The sequence below is a fragment of the Neopelma chrysocephalum genome, unplaced genomic scaffold, assembly GCF_003984885.1.
Source record: "Neopelma chrysocephalum unplaced genomic scaffold, ASM398488v2 Primary Assembly neopelma1_97517, whole genome shotgun sequence".
NCBI classification, from domain to species: domain Eukaryota; kingdom Metazoa; phylum Chordata; class Aves; order Passeriformes; family Pipridae; genus Neopelma; species Neopelma chrysocephalum.
This window is the reverse complement of record NW_020926159.1, coordinates 1,605,345-1,619,654: the sequence shown is the minus strand read 5'-3', so window position 1 is coordinate 1,619,654 and position 14,310 is coordinate 1,605,345. Positions and strand designations below refer to the sequence as shown.

At 40.9% G+C, this 14,310-nt stretch overlaps 1 protein-coding gene across 11 annotated transcripts in view; it reads left to right on the top strand.

The window, feature by feature from the left end:
- The window catches only part of SUPT3H (SPT3 homolog, SAGA and STAGA complex component), a 308,865-nt gene that overhangs the window by 262,681 nt on the left and 31,874 nt on the right, over positions 1-14,310 (top strand). For 7 of the 11 annotated variants that reach the window (XM_027672667.1, XM_027672670.1, XM_027672671.1 and 4 more), the window contains one exon: positions 1,262-3,043. In XM_027672667.1, coding sequence (XP_027528468.1) covers positions 1,262-1,303 — 42 coding nt within the window. In that variant the 3' untranslated portion in view covers positions 1,304-3,043. Of the gene's footprint in view, positions 1-1,261; positions 3,046-14,310 lie in introns of those variants that run through there. The other 4 variants (XR_003532413.1, XR_003532412.1, XR_003532411.1 and 1 more) reach the window with 2 other exon arrangements.

Here is a 14,310-nt window from a genome sequence, read left to right as displayed (position 1 = left end):
GCTCTTTGATTTTAATGCCATGTGCTGCTGGATCTCTATACTGGAGTGTGGTGTTAATGTAGAGGATACTGTAATGAACATCTTGTACATATTTCCTTTTGCATATTCACTGTCTGTAAAATGTCTGTCTGAATACATCCTTGCTGGTTTTGAAATTATTTCCTTACCATTCAGTACAAATACTATTTATATCCAAAGTTGTTTGAGGTTATCCTTTACTCCTAATGTTACTCTAATTCTAGTTTAAGAGAGGAAAAATTGATCTGGCTGAAATTAATTAGGATATTGGTAGAGCCACTAAAAATGGTGGTTATATATGGCACTTCCTAAGTGCTTGGGCTGAAGAGGTACAAAATAAATCTGACGAAGCACTAATGTAACAAACCAGATGACTATATTTTCATTTTTAAAACTAGATGACTGCTGAAGGTGAACCAAATAAAGCAAAAGTATTTAAACTCCTCTGCTTTTTTAAAGATACCATTATTATTTTTTTAAAAAAGGCATTTTTAAACTGAGAATATCCCCTCAAAATATAGGGTTTCCAGTATGCCTGGCATAAAAAGGCATAGTTTCCTATATTGATTCAGAAAGAGCTGTTAAAAATGCATGAAAGGTATTTTAGGGAGACAGTGTCACAAGGTCTTTTAAAATTATTTTCTCAAGTGCTCTTTAGCTCCTGTGCTTCTTTACCATTGGAAACACTTGAGCCCAAGTTACAATATATGCGATATCAAATTATTTCATACTGACTAGAGGGTCTTTAAGATTAATTTTGGTTTGGAGTGGTGGGGATTATACCAGTGTCTGTTTACATAACTTCAGACTCAGACTATAAATTAAATTTGGAAAACTGTAATTATTCAATAATTTATAGGCTATTCAGATAGGTTAGAAATTATTCTTGAGCGTAGTGAATAGAGAACAAGTACCTATAAAGGGCAAACAGATTCAGCAGAATGGTGTATTTTTGGCCTCATCTATTTTGCAGGCAATTAGCAAAATAGGATGTTACATTTTTTGCCTATCTCTCGCTCTCCTGAAATAGAGTCACTAACCACTTGTTAACCACATTGATTTTTTAATAGACAAAGTGGTTGCTTATAGCTTCCCCACCAGAAATGTTCAGATTAAGCACATTATTAGATTGCAGCTAGAATAGCCTACAAAACAGGAAGAAAGCCTTGCTTTTCTCTGTGCCTCCTTGCCTTGTTTAAGCTGATGTGATAATTCATTACAGATTTTTCTCTCTCCCTGACAGAGTGCCTACCGCAGGAACGGGATGACTTTTCTCGCCTGCTGATGTGGATGTGGCTGCAGCAACAGGAAAGACAGTGTTATATTAAGGTGATTTTCTTTTCCCCTCCATGGAAGGAAAAAAAATACAAGCTCCAATGTCTCCATGTACCAGTGAGTGGGCTGGTTTGTTGTGACTATCTGCTGGCTGTCTCTGTCTCTCTTTCCAGCCCCCTCAGTCGTTATTCTTGTTTACTAGCTGGAACATTTAGCTAATTAATGGCAGGATGTTTGGGATAGGGTGTAGGTGGACAAGAATGCAGCTCAGACAATGCTGGAGTTTGCAGGGGACTTGCTGCTGTCAGCCTCTTTCTGACTGCCATGTCATTTTTATTTAAGTGTTTGGAAGTCTGTGTGTTCTCCAAAAGATGTTTTTTTCTAAAGCAGGATGGGGCAGGAAGAGGCCAGAGATAGACTGGGTTGTGTTGGTCTATATAGGTTATATAAAGGTTACATAGTTTTCCTTGTGATTTTTACAAAAATAAAAATTATTTCCTTCTATTTTCCACTAATTTCTAGTTGTTTCTCTTGTTGATTTAAGCGTTCAGACAGTATAACCCAATTTAATCCAGTGAGGGGATTTTGATGACAGTAATAGCAAGTTTGGAACCAAAGATATTCAGAAAAAAGTTCGAGTAAACTGAACTTAGCCAGTGAGAGACTTGACTTTTTGCAGACCCAAGGATAGGCTGAGTGGTCACCCCCAAATTCTCAGTGTTGGCATCTCCTGAGGCTCGAGTCACTACTCTCTGAAATCTAAGAAGGCCTTTGCAGTGATGTGGCACTGGATTGGGCCTCTATTCGGAAAAATACATCCTAAAGTATTTAAATAACTGTGTCTGTCTCAGTGGTTGTAGGCAAAGACTTAACGTTATGTACTTGCTCAGCGTTTGCTGCAGGAAGCAGATGTTGTCCCTGTTGTTGACAAAGGCAGCATTACTGTTGGATTTGGTTAAAGAAGAAACCAAGCTCTTTTTGCCTTTTTTTTTTAACGTATTTTAGGTAACGTTGTTTGTTTTCAAGATTTGTTTTTTAAATCTCAGTCCCTCCCTCTATGCTTCTTCCCGTCCCCTGCTCCTCCAGCCTTTGCTGGCCTCACAAACACATTCATTTCTTCCCATAAAACTGTACAAATATAGAGCTGACCACGATGATGCTTGACCAGAGAAAAGTGCTCGTGCTTCAGCCCATCACCAGGATCTACAGGCACGTCCTGCTGGTTTCCCTGTGCTACCCATGGGCCAGGGTCTGCTTCAGCCAGGCTTGGAATTCAACTTAAACCTCATATTAATACAGAACACTCAAGGGATCAACAGGAGATCAGCAAAATATTAGTTTTATATAGTGCAGCCGTCCTCCTTCTTTGTGCTTAGTGTGTGAGGTCTTAATTTTTACTCCTGCTCTACTCTCTTGTGGTCGTTTGTAGGTGGTTCTGTTGTCCTCTCTCCTGGACCTGCTCGCAAAAACTTTAAATATATGTATATTTTTTAAATAAACAGCAAAATGTCTCTTTGCAACCAAAATATTGTAAAAGTGAACTTTGTACGTCGAATATTACTGACGTTCATAAATTGCTTTTTCTTTTGCCTACTTTTTGCTTCTGTTTTCTGGAAATTATCTGTGTGTAAAGGACTGAAAGTAACGTGTACAATGCTGTGTACTAAACGAGGGGAGGGGGAAGTTTTCTGATGCTCCATCTGTGCTTCTTGAAATGTATGATTAAACTATTCTTTTTATCATCACTCTTTATTTTTGTTGGCATCCTTAATCACGGAAAATTATATGCTTGCTGTAAACATCCAGACTTTTTTAAAAGGACACCAGCATTTATTGTATTTGGTTTCGATATGCAGGGATAGAGACAGAAGAAACCATTTCAGGCACTGGGTACTGGAATCAAAATTCCTTCTGTAGCTGTATCTCTCCCAGATTTTACATTTTAAAATATGCATAAGCAGGAAAAATACTGGCACTTATTTTTTACTGGTCTACTTAAAGTCCCAGAGAATGAAGACTCAACATACATTTCTCTCAGAAATATGACAGATCATGTTTTTGTTGGTCTGCTGTATGTTTGTCTATCTTGAACAGCCTGACAGGCAATTATTTATAAAATCTGTGTTTGCCCAGTAAACCCATATAATAACCTTTCACTTCTCTGCACAAGTCAGGGAGCTGAATTTAGAGTCAAACAAAGTAGGTTGTGTCTCCCTATCTTGGACTAACCCAGTTTATTCTTATTTTGGGAAGTAATCACTTTTTTTTTTCTCATCTTCAGGGTTTTCTTTTACTCCGTTTAAAACAAAAAAGCAGCCAGTAATACTCGTGCTCCATTTGGAGTGTGTCTTAGCACCAATTCCCATGCTGCAGAAGCAGAGATGTGTGTTTAAGCTGGTGCTACGCATTTTTATTATATATATAAAAATCGTTTTGAGATTCAGTTAATGGCTGCATATGAATGGTTTTATTCCTGTGTAATTTCAACTTGCAAATCATTTTGATTCTTAGCCCAGATTTACAGTGACTGGATCAGGTGATGTCAGTTATTTCACATTAGTTACCTGAAGAAGGGAAACATCTATTTCAGTAGGAATAAGGCTGTGTAAAAAGGGAGTGTGAGTTTTGCTGTCAATTCAGTCTCTGCCCTGCTGTGTGGTTATACTACCACAGTTTTCAGATTTTTAGTCCAGCCGTGCACAAAACAGGGATAATAATTCAACTTAAAACTTGTTGGAGGTGATGGAGCCACAACGCAAATTTCTGGTTGAGCTTCATCTCATTTCTCAGGCTTTCCGGAGAGAATAAAACCCTTTAAAAGGGTTTTACCTTCCTCTGGAAATCAAGAGAAGCTGACAGAGCTCTGTGTTTCTCCAGAGACACTCAGACCCTGCAGAATGTGCCCCTCTGGGTTTTCAGAGCACACTCCTCTTTCTGAAGTGTCACACTCCCTGAGGGGGGGGAATAAAAAAGTGAGGTTTGGCATTTTTTGAGTGTAGATGAACCTTTGTGTTGTTTAAGGTTCTGCCATCAGCCATATGTAGATCTCATAAAATGTTTTATAGCTTACCATCCAGCTCATACAGAATGTTTCATAGTACATAAACACTTCTAATAATTATTTAAGAATAAATAGATAGTGACATTAGTCACAAGTCTAACCTCTAGTTGAAACTTAAACAGTTACGGGGTTGAGGGTTTTTTTTTGCCTGAGTGAATCATCTTGTCCAAGGTTGGGCTTTTTATACCTCTATTTTTTTATACCTCTACTATATATCCACTCCAAGCAGCCAGGGAAAGGCAGTGGTGGCATGCATTAAATCCAGGGCTTTATTCAGAGGGCACGGAGCCAGTGCAAAGCAGTGGAGCCATCCCTGAAGGAATTGAATGTAAATTTGATGGTTTAAATAAGGCCAGATGCCTTAAAAATTATTTTGAAGGCTGTATCTTTAATGTATCCCTTAACTTTTTTCTGCTTAAGATAATGATGTTGCCTTTACAAAATAATAAGAAAAAATAGCTCTCATCTCTTGTGGGGAGACAAAAATCAGATACTTTGGCTTCTATAAATCACTGAAATGTTGGCAACTGAAACAAAGTTTTAGAAGGCAGATGACTGCAAATTTGAAGGAAACCTTCATATTTTACTGTTAAAAGCTTTTTAACTGTCTAGAGAGTGCTCTGAGACACTACATTAATAGCCATTCTCAGTAATCAAGCTCCACTATACTTATATACTATTTTTCTTAAACAAGATAGATTAGTAGTGGAAGAGAGCTGGAAAGATAAATAAGGAAAATCAAGAACTAAAATTATAATAATACAGTTTCATTTTACATTTTATAGTTCTCTATTTGTGATTGATAATTCATCTTAACTCCTATCAGACAGAAATATTGGCACAAGAGTCTTATACCAATATCTGTATATTTCTGGACTTGTCTTCATACAGATGCTTTGCAGATTTTCTTACTGGTTTTGTGAAGATGTGATCTGTCAATTTGGTCCTTGTATGACTTTGATTACTGTAATATCTGAGTGCCTCACAGGTTTCCATGTGTTCATGCCCACAGCACCACTTTAAAACAATAATAATGTGTTGTTATCTCCGTTTCTTCTGTGGAAAGACTAAATGATGGGAGACTAAATGACTCCATGTTGGGAGACCTGGGATGGTTCAGAAAACTTGGATTTCCCAAATCCGTATTGATGCTCTCAGTTCCGAATTGTTTTCCCTCTGCAGTGAAAGCAATAGGTGTGTCAGCACATAAACCAGCCCTGCAGGTTAGGAGAGAAAGGGGCAAAAGCAGCCTCCAACTGGATCCACGAGGGGATTTGGGGGTGGAAGAATGCAACCACTCTATTTGGATCCAGTCCAGGGCTCAAAGCTTTAAACCCTTCCAGCTGAGATGTGCCATGGCCACTTAGTGACCCTGTGCAGAAACACAAATGATACGTTTCTACCAAAACGTGGACTGCGGGACACTTTCCCTCCTCCACACTCTGCTGGATTCCTGCATCAAAAATCACCACGAGGAACATATTCATTACTTTGGCACTGCCAGAGTGTTCCTACCTTCATCTCCCAAACTGCCTTTGCAGAGTGCCTCAGAGCTGCAAGAAACAAGAGGAGAAACACAATTAAGAAACATAAATGCCCTGTTTTAACTGGAGCAGCAGCTGTGATGGGTGTTGACAAAGATAAAGTAAAATGTTAATTTTTCATAAATGAACTGTGTCTGAACATAATGAAGTACCGCTGAAGTGGTGTGGCTGATCTTCAGCCTGGAACTAGACCTGGGAGAAGAGAAGGTATAAGATATCAGAAGCTGTAGCAGGATTCAGATAGTCAACAGCCAATAGAGCAAGTTGGCTCAAACCAGTTCTATTTAGCTCTTATTTCCATAACTATTTAATTAATCTGCAAAACAAAAAAAAAACCCTCCAAAACTATTGCATTTCTTGTACTGACATGATTTCCTCAGATCTGCAAATGAAATGGCAGCAACTGTGTGTCAGGCTGAGGTGAAAACAAATCTGAACCATGGCTGCAGAAGGAGAAGGAAGGTGTTCAGAGGAGAAAGGCTCCAGCCAAGCTTCTCCCCTGAGCTCCCTTGCTCAGATCATCCTGTGTCTGCTGCTCACCAGTGACTAAATCTGCTGCTTGTGCCCAAATTTTGTTGCAGCTTCAAGTAACTAATTTTATTAAATTAGACAGGATCTGTTTAGTGTTCTCCATGTCACCTTGTCCTTACTTTAATATTAAAAGCATTTCTGTTCCTCTGTTTTGGAATGTTATCAACATAGTGCAGTTTTCACTGCTCAGCAGATTTTGGTGTAGACAGAACACAAATAAATGGAAGCAATTATTAAGGAGTACTTTGAGCACCTGGAAAAGGGTCTTTTGACAGTCAGTTTCTCCATGGAAGGTGCTGCTCATACTCATCTTGTCTGGGATGGTGGCAAAACTGATACATGACTCCTGTAGAGCTTGAACTTGTACAGCAAGTTGAGGTGAACCTTGAAGTCTCCCTCAAGCTCATGAGCATCCCACTGGTCTCCTCACTGTGTAAATCAGGCACAAGCCCAAGAGGAAAAACATGACAGATTCTTCCACTGGAAGATCAAGAACCACAACACTGAATACTCCGAGGTAAGACAGAATGAAATAATCTTGATCTGACTGGACTCAGCAGGATGTCACTTGAGAAAATATTTTTTTCTGTTTGACCATTACATCATGAATATTTCCACTCTTTAGTGATCAGAACTGTGGCAGTGAAATAGTTAAGAATAGCTATTTCTCATATGAGGTCAGGTTTCAGAACCAATACAGTGGTAAACAGCTCTCTGTCCTCTGCAGTTGTTGTTTTTGACTGCTGAGTTAAAAACCTTCCACATTCTAAGGGCACATGTATTTTGGAACAGAGTCTGAGTTGATCACTTTTATTCACAGTACCCAAATAAATAGTTGTAGCCATTTAACCTAGTCCACGTTGCTCTGTTGATGTGTCCAGGAGAGACAGAATTAATGTTGTCTCTGCAACAAAATCATACAAGAAATGGCCAATGCTCCATCCACACATGGGTTAATGGGAGCAGTGTGAAAATTATTCCACAAGGACTCTGGAGTTTAAATATTCATTAGTTGCTCAAATCCCCTGCTAAACCTCTTTGGACATGTGTCTGTGAAGCAGAGGACAATATCCTCGTGTCTGGGAATGGGGCTTATGTAGGAAATTAATGTTGCCTTGGGATCGAGTGTGTGCTACTGTCAGTGAGAAGAAGGAAAGTCTTGGCTGGACTGTGAGAGGAGGAGTGGCCACACTTGCAGGTTACAGTCTTCCCAATGTTATGGTTGTGAAGATAAAATTTGGTACAAGCAGCCAAACATTTGAATTTTTGGCCAAGGTTCAAACCTTCCCAGTTTTTGCCACGGCTGGTTTTTATAGGTGCTTTTTTACAGTGTTGAAGTTGGGCTCGTGGATGATGCCGGATTCATTTTTATTTTGTTGAGGCTTGTTTTATGTGCACTTTGGTATGTAGTTGTGGTGCACGGTCTGAAGGGATTTTGCATCTTAGTTGGTTTCTTTGGTGGTCCTGAAGGCAGTGCAAAATTAATGCAGCACTTAAAGAGCTTGTTATTAAAACTTTATTCATAGGTGAGCAGAAGAAGCATAGAAAATATATTAGTTTATATGCATATATATTAAATAAATCTGAATATATATATTCATATTTTTCATGAAGACTGAATTCCAAAAACCAGCTCTGCTTTTACAAATTCAAAAGCAAATGTAGCCCTGTTTTGATGCCTCCTTCTCTCTGCAAAGAAAGTATTTTATCGTTGTAAAGATAAAAGATTTTTACTTTGTAGGAGTAATTTAATTTTGGTTTCTTTGCTGTCTGTCGTTTTTCTCTTGCAAAAAGTTTTAATGTCACACTGTGGATCTTTAAGAGATTGTGAAACTTCCTGAAGTTTTGGGAAAAAAACTTTGACCTATATGTAAAAGACATTTTTGAATTCGCAAGTTGCTTTTTTTGTTGGTAGTGGTTTGTTGGGGTTTTTTAAAGTCAACAAAATACGATTTGAGAGGGAGAGATGTCAAAGGGCTGGGAATAAGCCCTCAGTTTGTGCATTGAGGGCAACAGCAGGCATTTTCATAGCTCTTGAATGTTGAAGGGAGTTGTCAGAGCCGAACACTGCAGATATACCTCACTGCTCCCTTAAATTGTTCTGAAATGTCCTTATATTTTACAATACATGAGTTGTGCTCTTGGCTGCCATTTCCTTCCTGCAGCCTCCCAAAGGTAAGTGGATTGTGCCCTCTGGGGGCTCTCCACTGCTTTAACTTGGATTTAAGTATGTGGGTTTTTTCTTTTCTTTTCTTTCTTTCATTCTTTCTTTCTTTTTTTCTTTCTTTCTTTAGCATAAAATGTCACATTGATTTTTTTCCCCCCTCCTTGCGTCTTATGAAGGAAGAAATTTATGGCCTTTTTACATCAGGAAGTCCAGCTTTTCCTGACGTTTTATTGCTTTGAATATTTGAAACATTTCAATCCCAGACAATAAATATTACATGATTATTGTTTTCATATGGATAGGCTATTTCCCCCTGTTTTTCCTATCCAACATTTTACTAGCAAGTGACACCCAAAAATTTATGGATACTAAAACCATTACTATTCAACTTTGCTTGGAAGGTCAGAGATAGTCCCTCAATTTGCATGTAATATATATTAAAAAAAAAAGTTAAAATCATCTCATATGTTTTGAATCCTGTAGTGATACAAACTTATGCCAAAAAAGGAGGTATATTTTTTTCCCTACAAAAAGTGCTCATCTTATGGGTCAAACCTTGTTTCCACTGAATTAAATGACAGCTCTTGAGGCTTAGGTGGGAAAAGCAGTGAGCCCCAATGGAGCATTTCCCAGATCAGCAACTGGCAGCCTGCAAGTGCAGAGCTTGGGAATTTTCTGGAGGTTGATGGGATGAGTTACACCACTCCATGACTAAAAGTGTAGGTTTTCTGCTCACCCAGGGCTGTATCTTGTTGTTCACATGGCAGAAAGAAATGCTTGCCAAGTGGGACCCATGAAATCCAGTCTGAAGTTGCACTATTTGATGTTTTTGGTTTGGGGGAAGGCAGTTGACTCCTTGCTGTGCGTGTGGAGCACCAGTTCTGCAGCACAACCTGTGGCAGCCAAGTCTGTCTTGCAGTGCCAGGTTTGATGTGACAACCAGCAGATAAAGCAGTGTATGAAATCTCTGGTCAAGTCACTGAGGTAATGAGAATACAGGAGGCACAGGTTCTGCTCAGAAGCACTAGATTGTCTGATTTATTTTTTTATATTGACAGTTTTTCATGGGGACCGAGCAGGACCCTGCTGCCTGTGTTCCATTAACCATCGTAGAATCACAGAATGGTTTGAGTTGGAAGGGACCTTAAAACACCATCTCGTTCCAACCCCCTGCCATGGGCAGGGACACCTTCCACTATCCCAGGTTGCTCTATGTCCTGTCCAGCCTGGCCTTGAACACTTCCAGGGATGGGGCAGCCACAGCTTCTCTGGGCAACCTGTTTCAGCGCCTCAACACCCTCACAGCCAAGAATTTCTTCCTAATGCCCCATCTAACCCTGCCCTCTGTCAGTTTGAAGCCATTCCCCCTTGTCCTGTCACTCCAGGCCCTTGTCCAAAGTCCGTCTCCAGCTCTCTTGGAGCCCCCATTAGGCACTGGAAGGGGCTCTGAGGTCTCCCAGGAGCCTTCTCTTCTCCAGGCTGAACACCCTCAATTCCCTCAGCCTGTTGAGAGAGTTATTATCATATTATCAATGACTTCATATTGATCTTGATTGCAGAACTGGGTCCTGGATAACGAATAAATAACCCTCGTTCTGTCAGTTCCTGATCAACTGTTTCATCAAAATTCAGTGACCGTCTCTATAACTCTGAGGAGAACAATCCTAATGTGTTTCCAGAGAAGGAAAGCTGTCAGGCTGTGGGGACAGAAAACACATGTACATATCTTTGGGAGTTTATCTTCAGAGGAGCATCAGACCACTCTCAGGTTGGATAAAGTTTTGCTGTGGGGATAAGAAAAAAGACAAAATCTGACAAAGTTTTCCACTACAGCAACGCCATGAGCCGGTGATTCTTTCTCTCCTTTCCTTGTGCAGACAAAGGGAACCAGAGTCTAAATCCACTCAGAAAGAAACACTAGTAAGTACTTGTTTAAAGTCTTTTTTAAGTGTTGTTGTGTCTTTAACCCTCTATCCTGTCTCATCCCCTTTTGGGAATGTTGAAAATAACATTCAGTTCTGTGCTGCCTTTGTCTGTCCTTTTCCATGTGGTAAACGTGGACTTTTCCCTCCCTGTTTCTTAGACTTTCAGCCAACTCAGCTTTTCCTGTTTACCCCCTTGTCAAAGGCATCGTTGGTGATATCACTCCAAGTCTAGAAATAAGGGCTTTTGCTGCTTTTCCTAACTAGCTGTTCATCCATTTGGTATTATATTGAATTTGCATCATATCAGATTTGGCACATTTACTGATTAATTTATTTTTTAAGGAAAGCAGATGCTTTCCTACCCCCCTTACCAACACATGTGGAAGGTGAAGGCACTGAAATGGCTTTCTGGAGACCTGGGCTCCCATCCAGACCTCTCAGTGCCTCAATTCATTATAGCTGTATCATGGGAATGAATTTGTGGACCCAGTCTTTTTAAAATAGTCGTGATAATAATGGTAATGAGAAGCCTGGAGGCCCCAAAAGTCAAATGAAAAGATGATGGTGTGGAAGCTGCAATAGCTCTGTGACTGAAAAACTGACCACTACAGCTTTGAAAAACTGGTTTTCTTCTTGCACAGAGACAGATGAGTCCAGCACAGCAGCTGCTTTATCCAGTGCTGAGTTTGTGTCTTCTGATTTGGAAACCCCAAATATTTTAGTGCCTTAGGAAGACACTGAGTCCTGATAAAGGCAGTTACTGGCTCAGAGTTCCCTCAGTGGTTTGGACACAATTCTTATAATCTACACAATAGAAAGCAAAAATTAAAATGTGATCTCATGTAAACCCTCCGTAGTTACCAAAACAGTCTCTGGTTTAATCTGTCCAGATCTCTGATTTTTTACTGAACAGTAAAGGTACCACACATAAGGTAATATCTGAGTTTTCTTGACTGATGATACTTGTAAATGTACAACAATCTCCTCCTGGAAGCAGCAGCTTCATGGCTGAAATCAGAATTTCAGGTTTTCATTTAAGAAAGGAAGGTGCTGCTTTCAGAGCACCACCTGGACCTGTGCTTAACCAATTCACTGAGGTCTGCCTGTTGCCATGGGCAGCTTGGAATACCTCCAAGAGGAAGAAGGTGATCCATTTTTCCACCTACTTCTCCTTGAAGGCTACTCAGAAATTCCCTTACATTGTATGGGATATGTAGAATTGTAGAATCATGGAATGGTTTGGGTTGGAAGGGACCTTAAAGATTGTCTAATTCCACCCCCCCGCCATGGGCAGGGACGTTTCCACTAGACCAGGTTGCTCCAAGCCCCATCCAGCCTGACCTTGAACACTTCCAGGGATGGGACATCTTGTCACCATGGCTGCATTTGCAAGGACCAGGGGCATCATTTGCCACCCATCTGACCTGAAACGGTCTTGATAGTTGGTGTAATTAGAGCAACACTCTTAAAGGAAGACTGAAAATAATAATATTGTCCTGAATGGAAGTCTACATGATCAGGAATGAAGGGAAAAAAAATATAAAATCCCATGGACATCTAGGAAGGAAAACAAGTCCCTGGTCTGTGGTGTGGTGCTGCAGGTACAGCTGCACTGTTGGGGAGTGGTGATCTGCAGCCACCAGCAAGTCGTGCTGGAGCTGAAACCTGTCCCCTTGGGTCCCTCACCATTTTATTGCTGCTCTGTAACAGGATGTGCAACTGCTATGCATTAATACGTTATTACAGGTTGGCTGGTGTAAACTCCAGGTGTTGAGAACATGATTTATTCTATTAGTATAAAAAGGTGTTTTCTATGGCCGTATTAAAAATTATACTAACTGTTGGGCTTGCCACTGCGCTGTGTGTGGCACATGCCAATTTAAACCTGTCATTTCCTCTTAATTTAAGGATATGTCCTCAGAAGATCATTAATTTGGGGTGGAGCTGGGGATCATAGTACAGCTGTGGCCTGTTAACCCCCATCTGGCCATTAATCCTTGCAAAGCACTTTCCCCAAAGATGTGTGCTGCTACCATATAAACACTGAGACCAAAGAACTTAAATTTTTTAGTCTATTTTATATTTAAATCTATTTTATATTGTATTTTTGCAATTACTTCAGTTTGTTCTGTATGATTCCTAAAACCCCAAGATTACTCACATAACACCTTTGCTGAGAACCCCCAAACCATTAGGGTGGTGAGGCCCTGGCACAGGTTGCCCAGAGAAGCTGTGACTGCCCCATCCCTAGAAGCGTTCAAGGCCAGGTTGGACGGGGCTTGGAGCAACCTGGGATAGTGGAAGGTGTCCCTGCCCATGGCAGGAGGTTGGAATGAGATGGTGTTTTAAGGTCCCTTCCAACCCAAACCATTCTATGATTCTGTGATTCTGTGATTTCTGTTTCTGGGGGTGATTTTACCATTTTACTTTCCCACTCTCCAATGCTGTTCTATTTGCTGGGTGTTGAGCTCAGCCTCAGTAAACCAAAGGCCCAGCTTGCATTCCTAAAGCAGCCCAGCTAAGGTCAAAATCATTCTTTTGGGGAAATCCACATCAGCTCATCTGCCAATGAGATGACCTTGAGGGAAGCACAGAGAAAAGGCTCAGGTCTGCCCATGACCCAGCCTCGTGTCCTTTGCTCAGCTGCTGCTTTTTTCCCACCTGCCCATTCAGTTGCATCACACAACCACAGTCTCTCCTGGAAAAGCCCCAGTCTTGCCTGGCATAAAATAAACTCGTATTTTTCAGGCATCTTGGGAGTGGAATATCTCTGTGTGCTGCACTGAGCTACCAGCAGCCTGTACCCAGTGCACAAAGCCTGGCCAGAAGCACATCAAGCCTCAGGGCATCACACGAACACACACGGAAAGCCTGTAGCAGCGCTGCCTATCTTAAACGGGGGCCCTTGTACCTGTTTTTCCTGGCAAAAGTTTATCCAGCCTGTGTTTAAAGACCCCCAAGGATGGAGATTTCACAGTCTTGAGTCTACTGATGTTCTCGATCCTCATAAATTTTTTTCCTATCTGGTTTGAATTTTTCTTTGCAGCAACGTAAAGGCTTTCCTTATCCTGCCAGTGAGGATGGATTGTACCAGTGTGTTTTTAACAGCCTTTTCTGTGCTCAAAGGCACTTATATCCCACCAAGGCTCTCCTTTGGCTAATAAATGTAACTCGATCAATCTGTCCTCCCAAGCTGTTTTCTGGCTTTCCAGCTCCGCTTTCTGTTTTGACAATGAGCCATTGATAACTGCTCTCCTGGTGCATATATCTGCAGCCCTGTCCCCACTCTCCAGCAGTTTTATCTAGACCCATGTTTCCCTCACCTGATTAGGAAAGTGAATATGAGACAGTGTCAGAAGTCTGCAAGTGCCAATGATGAATCTATTGCTTTTTCCTTCGCTGTGAGGCTTGTTACCTATCACAGGGATCCCACAACAAGAGTTCAAATGGCCACCAAAAGTCACACTTTGTGTGCTCAAGAGTAGACAAAGGATTAGCTAAAAGTGAGGATTTTTCAACCTGCTGGTGAACTGGTCAGCAGAAGGATTGGGATGCCAGAGCCCCAGTGAGGGTACCCTGACCTGCAGCCAGATAGACGTTCCAAGAGGTGGCCTGTGTCTCTCCAAAATCCCATTTTTTCACCATGCAGTGTCTTCATGGCAGTGCTGGTGCCCTGTGACAAGTTAGTGAATGCTGACAGGCAGCACTTGCAGCATCTGATCTTCTAATTCACCCTGTGAATGACCTGTTGTCATCACGCTGATAATCAGATATTTTCCTTGACTTTGC